General features: G+C 45.1%; 1 protein-coding gene across 1 annotated transcript; it reads right to left on the minus strand.

The window, feature by feature from the left end:
• Positions 1 to 318: 318 nt before the first annotated feature.
• On the minus strand, positions 319 to 7405 carry LOC144232422 (eppin-like). The gene is made up of 4 exons (XM_077765257.1): positions 7254 to 7405; positions 5399 to 5530; positions 1104 to 1271; positions 319 to 619 (listed from the first exon to the last, which is right to left on the minus strand). Exons 1-4 carry the CDS (start codon positions 7342 to 7344, stop codon positions 612 to 614), a joined length of 399 nt encoding a protein of 132 aa, XP_077621383.1. The 5' UTR covers positions 7345 to 7405; the 3' UTR covers positions 319 to 611.
• Positions 7406 to 10293: the final 2888 nt, after the last annotated feature.

Genomic DNA, 10293 nt, shown 5'->3' on the forward strand with positions numbered 1-10293 from the left:
CTTCTCTTCCTGTATCACTTATTCCACCCCACTTTGCATATCTTGAGAGATCTTCCAAGTAAACTGCTTTTACCCATGTCCTTGTCCCAGATTTGGTTTCTGGGGGATCCAAACTACGGCAATGCCTAGAGACCCTGCGTCAAAAAGGCTTTACAATTTTTGAAGAAACAGAGGAGGACAATGTCCCTGGAGCTCTCAACTCAAGAGCTGACTGTGTTCCCTCCCTTTCATTGTGTCACAAGAGGCCTCAGTGACCCTTTATTCTCTGCAAAGTGTAATAACCAACAGATGTGAATTATTCAGCCTCAGAGGCACAGGGCTACACAAAGTACTTTATTGGGGTAAACTGGGAGCTATGCAGGGGGCTCTAGACGTTAGACATAAAGGAAAGAAGCATAGAGATGGGTCAAAACAGAATAATACCATGTTTAAGAGGCTGAGATAGAGGAAGGCAAATGCAGATCCTGGGGCTCCATATGGGGAAGAGCTGAGGCCTTGGAACGTGAGAGTAGAACGGTGGAAACCAACATGGAACATCGGTCAGGCACACAGACAGAGCCTTGGATCATGAGCCAAATCCTGGTGGTTGTTCAGGTACATCCTAATGAGGATTATAAGCCTGGAGAGAATGTAGGACAGGACCAGCTAAGCACCTTGGGCTCAGCTTATCTTTAGAACAAATCTTGACGTTACATTTGTATATCTTTGCACAGCAGATTAAAACAAAGTGGGTTTGCTCTGGGGAGCTATAGCTTTCCTCCTTAAAGGCAGAATTGAATGTGGTTGGGAGTAGACAGCTGGCGATCCAGCACTAATCTGGAAGCCTTGTGACTTCTCTGATGTTGGTCTCTGGGATTTCACCATGTCTGCATCCTCCTTCCAACCCTCTTACTTGCCAGCTTTGATTCATGACCATGTCCCTTCCCAGCCTTAGTTCCTAGAAAGCTGCTGTACAACCCTCTGCCAGGTGCATACTTACCTCCAAAGTGGAACTGGCTCTGCCAACATCTGGTCTACCAAGGATGTAGCCATCCCTGAACAAAGCAGCCAAACCCAGACCTCTCAGCATGGCCCTAAGAGGTTGAGAAGCCCCGTAGACTCACGTTTTTTGGGGCACATATTCTGGCACATGGCTTTGGACTGGAAGTTGTTATTGTTCCCTTTGCAGCCACCATAGATGAACTCGGAGCAGGTGTCCTTTTCCTTATCATACCACCAACGACGAAAAAAAGCCATGCAGGGGCCAGTTTCTTTGGGCATATCACATATATCTGTAGGAAGACCCCAGAGTTGAGAAATAAGAGTGCCCACCCCTCAGAAAAGGAGCTGTTATTGTTACCCTTGGACACCACCAGAGATGAAACTGAGCAGGCTCCTTTCACCTTTTCATACCTCAGGAGCCCAGACCCATTGGTGTGTTGTACAGATTGTGGGGAGACCCCAGAGTGGAGCTGTTTGGGTTTGGACCCCAGAGTGAGTGATGTTCTCTGCATCCCCAGAGAACATCAGTCTTCCCATTCCTTCTGATCACTCTCTCTATTGTCTTCCTTGAGAGTGAGGAGACTAAAGGCTCTGCTTCCAAAAAATAAACTATTGGGACCTCATCAAGATTAAAAGCTTCTGCACGGCAAAGGAAAAAATCCATAAAATTAACAGGCAACAAATGGAATGGGAAAAGATAGTTGCAAATGACATATCAGATAAAGCGTAAATATCCAATATCTATAAGGAACTCACCAAACTCCACACCCAAAAAACAAACAACCCAGTGAAGAAATGGGCAGAAGATATGAACAGACACTTCNGTAAAAAAATAATAATAAATAAATACAAATAAAGGCTCTGCTTCCAATTCAGTGTGTGCATATTGACCTCCCACGTTAACTGTCTTGTCCTTGACTTTCTCTTCTGTACAATGGGAATGCAAAATCTCACCCTGCTTGTGACACAAAGCTGTCCTGAGGTACAAGTGAGACTGCCTTCATGGGACTCGAGGTTGTGAACTTGATTGTATCTGAATGTGCAGCTTCCAGCAGTGTCTGGCAGAGGGTAGCTGCTCAGTAAATACATCCTGAATGGATTGAAGTATGGAAGTGCCTTGGAAATGACAAATTATAAACCACATACTCTGCCCTCCAAACCATGACAGGAAGAGAGAATATAGGATCATGAGTAAAGGGCAAGTCCACCCAGGGAAGCCAGAGGCTAGTATTTTAGATGGTCAAGCACCCTTCTTCCTACAGAAGTTTCCTAATGGGGGCGCCTGGGTGGCTTAGTCGGTTAAGCATCCGACTTTCGCTTAGGTCACGATCTCGCGGTTCGTGGGTTCGAGCCCCGCGTCGGGCTCTGTGCTGACTGCCAGCTCAGAGCCTGGAGCCTGTTTCGGTCTGTGACTCCCTCTCTCTCTGACCCTCCCCTGCTCACGCTGTCTCACTCTCTCCTAGAAATAAATAAAACATTAAAAAAAAAAAAGAAGGTTCCTACTGAAGTTAGTTTCAGTCCTGTTATAGGTTGAATTGTGCCTCTCCCTACTCACTGCACCCCCATTCGTATGTTGAATCCTAGTCCTCAGTACTTCAGAATGTGGTCCTATTTGGAAATAGAGTTGTAGCAGATTTAATTAGTTCAGATGAGTCATACCGGAGTAGAATGGATTCCTAATCCAATATGGCTGGTTTCCTTATAGAAAGGGGAAATTTGGACACACACACACACACACACACACACACCCCACAGCGGATACCGTGCGAAGCTGAAAGTAGAGGTCTACAAGCCCAGGATTGTCAAATATTGCAGGCAAACCACCAGACATTAGGGGAGAGGCACGGAACAGATTCTCCCCTCACAACCTGAGAAAGAACTTGCCTTGCCAACACTTGACCTTGGATTTATAGCCTGCAGAACTGTGAGACAATACATTGTTGTTTAAGCCACCCAGCTTGTGGTCCTTTGTTGTTGCAGCCCTTGCAAACGAATGCAGATCCAACCTAAACTCTGAGTTCCGTGAGGGAAAAGTTCCATAGCTGAACAGGTAAGTCCTGCTGATTTTTATCCCCCTCCTGGCTCACCTCTCTGCCACTCTCTTTAAATCTTGGTGTCTCATGCCTGAGCTGTTGGGATAGCCTGGAACCGATCTTCCTGACCCTGTCTCTGTCCCTTCTAATCAGTCCTTTGTGCTACCCACCAGAGGGAAGCACCTAATGGTCCTGAACAAAGCTGATCATGTCATTCCACAGCTAAGACCTTTACTTCACGGCAAAGTCTTCCCATGACCCGCAGGCCTTTTGTAATCTGGCTCCTGCTTATGATTCTGCATCACCACCTGCCACCACAGTACCATTTGAGGTACATGCTCCTGCCATTTTCCACACCCCGTGCTATCCCACACCTCCACACCTTTCACTTTCAAGTCCTCTGTCCACCCCGCTCTTGTTCATTAGTGACAGTCCCACGCTCCCTTCAAAACCTTCCTTAGACGTCAGCTCCTCTGTGATGTCACTGACTCCAGTCTACACCCAACACCTTCATAGGTGCCTGGGAAGATCCTTCATTGTTCCACCAGGCTTCTGAATCTCTTGTCGATGGTTTCCATCCTCAGCCTTATCCATGAGGTCACGAGCTTCTAAGGGAGCAGAGATTTTGTTTAATTTCATCTTGGGGCCCCATTCCTAGCAGGTGGTCCAGCATAGAATAGGATCTTGCGGAACGGTGAGGGTAAAACAAAAATGCATCCTGACCTGAACTGAATAAGTCATTCATTGAGCACCTACTACGTGCAAGATGCTTTTTAAAATAAATGTTTATTTACTTATTTTTGAGAGAAAGAGACAGAAAGTGCCAAAGTGAGTGGGGGAAGGGCAGAGAGAGAAGGAGACAGAGAAGCCCAAGCAGGCTCCACGCCATCAATGCAGAGCCCTATGCATGGCTTGAACTCACAAACCTCGAGATCGTGACCTGAGCTGAAACCAAGAGTGTGGCATTCTACTGACTGAGCCACCCAAGTGTCCCTGAAGATGCTTTAAGAGACAAAAAAAAAAAAAAAGGCATGGCCTCTGCTTTTTAGGAGCTCCCAGTCAAGAATAACAAATAATTTAAGCTAATGTGTGTCACTTGGTTATACTGTATCCAGGAATTGCTCTAAGCACTTCATGTGCATCATCTTATTTGATCTTACAAATAACCTTTCTTATCGGTTCTTTTATTATCTGGGGAATCTGGGGAACAACAGGGAAAAGTTGTTAATTTGTCCGGGCTGGTAAAAACCAGAGCTAAGACTTGAACTCAGAAAGCCTGGATTCAGAATCCCTCACCTTTAGGCAAATAAACAACTTACCATCTACTTGCCCACGCTGCCCCACTGTCAAGTCCTGCTTACTTTACTGACTAGACATCTTTCAAACACACCCCAGTCTTCTCCATCCACTCAGCTACCTCTCTGGCCCAAGCTACCATATCCTCTCCTCCTGAAATCCTTCAAGATGTTCTGTTTCTCCTCTGTCTGTGCATCATAAAACCCTGATCACATCTCTGTCCACCTCAGTGGTTTTTCATTGCTCTTGGGATCAAAGTGAGATGCTAGCCCACCAGACCCTACCTACCTAGGATCCTTTTCCTCATACCATGCTCATATGCACTCTTGCTTTCTGGCCTCCTCGGCCTCACCATTGAGCCTTTATGCGTGTTATTCCTTGTGCCTTGGAAATCTCTCCCATCCACTCTTTACCTACATTTACTACCCATCTTTCTGAACTCAACTTCGGGCTTGCTCTCTCAGGGAGGCCTTCCTCACCTCCCTGACCACACTAGTCAAATCCCCTTATAATTCTCAGAGACACTGAATATATATTTGTTAAATAAATGAGTAACGAATCTTTGATAGTCTTTTTGGAGTCCAAGGAGATGGGCATGAGGTTGAGATTGCAGAAGAAAAGGAAAAACCCTCTGGTCTGTAGTGGTCGAGGGAGGTTTCCTGGTGCTAAGTTGAACTTATAGAAGCAGAGAGACAGCCCCTCCGCAGCAAAAAGCTGGTAAGTACCAATAGCTTACTAATCACTTGCAGCAACAATGTGCCAACAATGGCCACCTGGGGACTCAGAAAATCATGAGTTACAAACAAACAAAAAAAGAAAATCTTAAGGCTGAAAAGCATCCAGTCCTACAGTGTTTCAATCCTACACTCATATTCTATTCGAGGAAACTGAAGACCAGACTGGATGAAGATACTACCTAATGTCACACATAATATTAGGAGCAGGGATGGATCTAAATTGCAGGTCTCCCCATCCAGCAATCTTGCTGAAAGACCAGCCCCTAGAAAAGTGAGGATGATGCTACACAGGTGGGCAGAAGGTAAGGGTATGGGCAGAGAGGCTGGTTATTCTGAGGCTCCTAGTATTACCTTGGTGGAGGTCTAAACATTTTTTCCCACAGCTGAAGATGCAACACTTCTTGCTGTCCAGACATTGTCTGTCCTTCGTACATTCATCCCTTTCTTTGAATTCACATTCCTCTTGGATTCTCGGGCATCTCCCTAAAGGAAAGGACAGTTTTACAACCATGAATCTTAGAGGGCACAGTGCCCACTCTTCTCCCAACCCAAGGCCACTCTGAGAAGTCAGGGAAGTTTGCTTCTTGTCTGTTCATCCACAGGACTCCTTTTCCTTAGGGTGCTCTCATGTATTTCCCAGCACTGTCTACACTATGCTCCCTTCTGAACACCCTTTACTTTCTACCTTCTTACCCTATCCTTAGTTCCACTCCCTAGCCCCATCCCCTCTGAGTCAGAATTTCTCAACTTTGCCACTTGATCATTATTTATGGGAGGGAGAGGGCTGTCCTGTGCACGGTAGGGTGTTCAGCATCTTGGGCCTCTAGCCACTGGATGCTAATAGCACTCCCCAGCTTAACAATCAAAAATACCTGCAGATATTGCAAATGTCCCTTGGAAGGAAAAATCGCCCACTGAAATCCACTGGCCTAAGCTAATCTGATCATTTTGGCCTGGTTGAGGAATCAGTGTTTGGGACTTCCCCCCGGGGGTGCTATTACACAATGATTAATATCACTCACCCTGGCAGCAGAGAGTTGGGTTTTTTAATTCTACATCTTGGTTTACCACTCACCTCTCTGAACTTTGGTTTCTTCACTTGAATAGCCATTTAAGCCTTACAAAGTTGTTGAAGGGGGAGTGAGACGACGTGTGTAAAGCTATAATCATAGGAACTGATGCATAGCAATGTTAACTAATGTTTGTCAACTGTTTACCATAAGCCAAGGATTTTTCTGTGCATTTTAAATGTTTTGAAATGCTAAATTAAATGTTATCTCAGGGTGCCTGAGTGTCTCAGTGGGTTAAGTGTCCAACTTTTGATTTCAGCTTAGGTCATGATCTCACAGTTGATGAGTTCGAACCCTGCATCAGGCTCTGTTCTGACAGCACAGAGCCCACTTGGGATTCTCTCTCTCCCTCTCTCTCAGCCCCTCCCCTGCTCCTGCTCACATTTCCTCTCTCAAAAATAAATATACATTTAAAAAAATTAAATGCTATCTCCTGTAGTCCCCCTAATATCTCTAAGAGGTCAGTTCTACTGACATCCCCATTCTGCGGAGGAGGAGATGGAAGCACATGGAATTTAACTAACTTACCCTAGTTTATGGCTACTGAGAAGTGAAACCAGAACTTGGACCCACCATGTCTGACTCCAGATCTCTTTAACTCCCTACTTTCTAAATGTTCAGTAAATGGTAACCAATTATCATTATTACTCTATAGTCATGGGGGATTACTGTCTTCAAAGAAACTTCTGGATACTGTCTTTTATCCCAAAGGCAAGGAACCCCTGGGGATACAGGAATACTTTATAAGACTACATTTGAAAGAATCAGGAGTTGATAGAGATAATATCCTGAAAAAGGAGGCTGTTTTTAATGTGAAGTGAGGGGAAGATCCCCTAGGCTTTCCAGATTCTTATAGCCCCTCCCATATGCAAGATCCTGTGACTCTTCCCTCCACCCTCAATTGACCCTTCACTTCAAAGGGGCTTAAAGCAGGGGTTGCCTCAGGCCCAGATGCTTGCATTCACAAAAGGCATCTTCCATAAAGAGGGAAACAGGAAGAAATGTTCCAAATACCTCCCAACTTGGACCAGGCTAACATGGTGGGAAGCAACTCAAGTCTCAGCACTCGTTCCATGTTTCATCCTCCCAGCAACCTTCCCTCTCTCCAGTGCAAGAGGTGAGGCCCCACTACTTACTGGAAAAGATCCAGCCATGCAGACCAGATCCCTGGACATTCACTAGAAGGGTGGATAAGAACAGGATGCTCAAAAGTCTAGAAGAGTCCATTCTGAAGAAGAACTAGCCTGTTCCGTGGTTCCAGAATATGAAAATGTCTGTCTGACTTTGTCCAGCCTATTTCTTCAGTAGTCAGTATCTTGGATGTGAGAGCTGGAGTCAAGCCAGCCACCTCCTATCCTGCTGGGAACACCAAGTTCCTGAGATCATCAATGTGACCAGCTGGCATCTACAGCCCACAGCCCTGGGGAAGGGTCTTTTCTTGGATGGTTCATGATGCTCAATAGCCTGGGCTAGCCTGGGCCCTCTGGTCCACCATGGGGCATGGGCAAAGCTTATCCCATTTTCCGGGTGAACTTAGGAGTACATGCCACCATCAAGGGTCTTGATAACTTTGAGAGTTACGGAATGTCCTCATTCTCCATTCATTTTCCATTTTAGCTGCACACTAACTGCTATGCCCCTTTCATTTGTCTCTGACAATGTGTCTCTATGTGTGTCTTGGTATCTCTTTGTTTATCTGTGCTTCTCTGTGTTGGTGTCTGCCTTATTCTCTTTTTCTGTGGGCTTCTCATGGTCTCTGTGTCTCTTTCTCCCTCTCCCACGCTTTCCCCCATCCTTCAACTTTTTCTCTTTGAGTAGTTCATATTCTTTGACTAAGGCCAAAGAGTAAATATGTTGCTATAGAGTGGAGTGTAAGGAAGGAGGAGCCTGTCAGCAGAATTTTCAGATACTATTTGTCAAGGTCGTATTGCTTTGAGAGCAGTGGAGAATGTCAGCAGAGCTTACAGTGCAAACTCCTTGTCAGAGGAGGAACTGTAAAACAGGGGGGCCTCTTGAGAGACTGTACCCCAGTGAAGCTGCATCGGTAGCAGAGTTGCTGGTTTCTCTCTCTCTCTCTTTTTTAATATTTATTTAAATTCTAGTTAACACACAGTGCAATATTAGTTCCAAGAGTAGAGTTCACTGATTTGTCACTTACATACAACATCCAATGCTCATCATAGAAAGTGCCCTTCTTCTTTTTTTTAAAAAATTTTTAATGTTTTATTTATTTCTAGGAGAGAGAGAGACAGCATGAGCAGGGGAGGGTCAGAGAGAGAGGGAGTCACAGACTGAAACAGGTTCCAGGCTCTGAGCTGGCAGTCAGCACAGAGCCCGACGCGGGGCCCAAACCCACGAACCGCGAGATCATGACCTAAGCGAAAGTCGGACCCTTAACCGACTAAGCCACCCACGTGCCCCAGAAAGTGCCCTTCTTAATAGCCATCACCCATCTAGCCCATCCCCAAACCCCCTGCCTCCATTAACCCTTAGTTTGTTCTCTATCATTAAGAGTCACGTATAGTTTGCTCCCCTCTCTCTTTTTTTTCCCCAGGGTTTCTGGCTTCTGACTGGACTGGTGGAAGGGCTCAGGAGAGGGTGCTGGAGAATTTGGCAGCATTCCTACATAGATTCCACAATGCCAGCCAGTCAGTCAGTCCCGGCAGAGGGAGAGCCTCTCTTCAAAGAGTAAATGTTGTCTGTAGGGTCTCCATTTCTTCCCTCAACTAGCTGTTGCACTTTTGGGCCAAGATTTATTCTCTATTTGTCCTACATGATGCACAGAAGCCAGACAAAGCTAGCTGTATCATCAGTGAGTGACTATATGGTCACAAAATTTAGGATCACAGACAGAGGCCCCTGTATGAATCTGTGGTGTATGTCTCAGCCTATTAACAGTGATAGTCTCAGCTAGGAAGGCCTGAGACACTCTTGGGGGCATATTTACTCAAAGTGAGCCCCACATACATTCCCTTGACAGACATTCCTCCACCACCATGGGTCAGCATTGTGGTTGGACCAGCCTTTGTGGTTATTATGATCACAGGACTTAACCTCTGCCAAACCTTCAGGGAACTTCAGAGCATATGATTTATTATTATGCACAAGCCCTGGAGGGTACATGGCATGCCCAGAAGGCCACACAGAAGGTCGTGGACAAAGAGAGGGGTAGAAAGTGCAGACCTGGGACTCTGCCTTTATTAGGGTCCAAGGGCAGAATGTCTAGGGTTTCATGGGTTCACTTTTTACTGGTGAATTTAAAGCATATAAAAGTAGGAATTACGGTGTGGGGAGGGAGAAGCAGGGTCCCTCAGGTGGTCAGTTATCTAGGTTCCTTGAGGCCTTTCCAAAAGGGGAACTTCATGGGTGAAGACACCCTGGTTCCTTATCTAGCTGTGTTGTTGGTATCTTTGTTATGCAGCAGGGGCTGGAATAAACACTTGGTGCAAACTACTGGATGAGCAAGAGAGATATGTGAATGAATGGATGGCTCATATATGATGAATGGGAAGATAGTTGGAAGAATATGAAGAAAGATGGGTGAGGGTATCATGGATATTTGGGTGCATGAATATATGAACATGGCTGGGTGGAGAATGGCTGGGTGAAGAAATGGATTGGATTAAACAGAAGGATGGACAGGTTAGTAATGGGATGAGTGGGTAATTGATGGAAACTCTTTCAATGGCAGGTAGATGAGTGAATTGTTACATGGATGGAGGGGAGATAGGCGTAGAAATGATGGAGAACTATGTTGACAGGTATGAGAATGTGTGTGTATGAAAGATGAATAAAGGCTAGATATAAAACAGGCAGCTGGATAGGTAGAAAGAAGATGGATGAGAAGGGTAAATTGATGGATATATGAGTGAAAAAAATGGGTGGAAAGATTGATAAATTTAAAGGTATGTCAATGCAGGCTAAGTGAGTGGATGGGTAGGTGGTAATTGGATTGAATGATTAGTGGATATTGGGGACAGGGTAGAAGCATGAGTATATGAATCAAAACATTAACCAAAGTTAAAGACATAAAAAAAAAATTATGTGGAAAATAATTTATACTACTCTAAGTAATACATTTGAAAATGGAGAGAAAATGGATCAATTTTAGCAACATATAAAACACCAAAATTTACAGAGGAGGAGGTAGAGAGCCTATATATACTATAAGGTAAA

This window comes from Crocuta crocuta, unplaced genomic scaffold (genome assembly GCF_008692635.1).
Source record: "Crocuta crocuta isolate KB4526 unplaced genomic scaffold, BGI_CrCroc_1.0 scaffold477, whole genome shotgun sequence".
Classification (NCBI taxonomy): domain Eukaryota; kingdom Metazoa; phylum Chordata; class Mammalia; order Carnivora; family Hyaenidae; genus Crocuta; species Crocuta crocuta.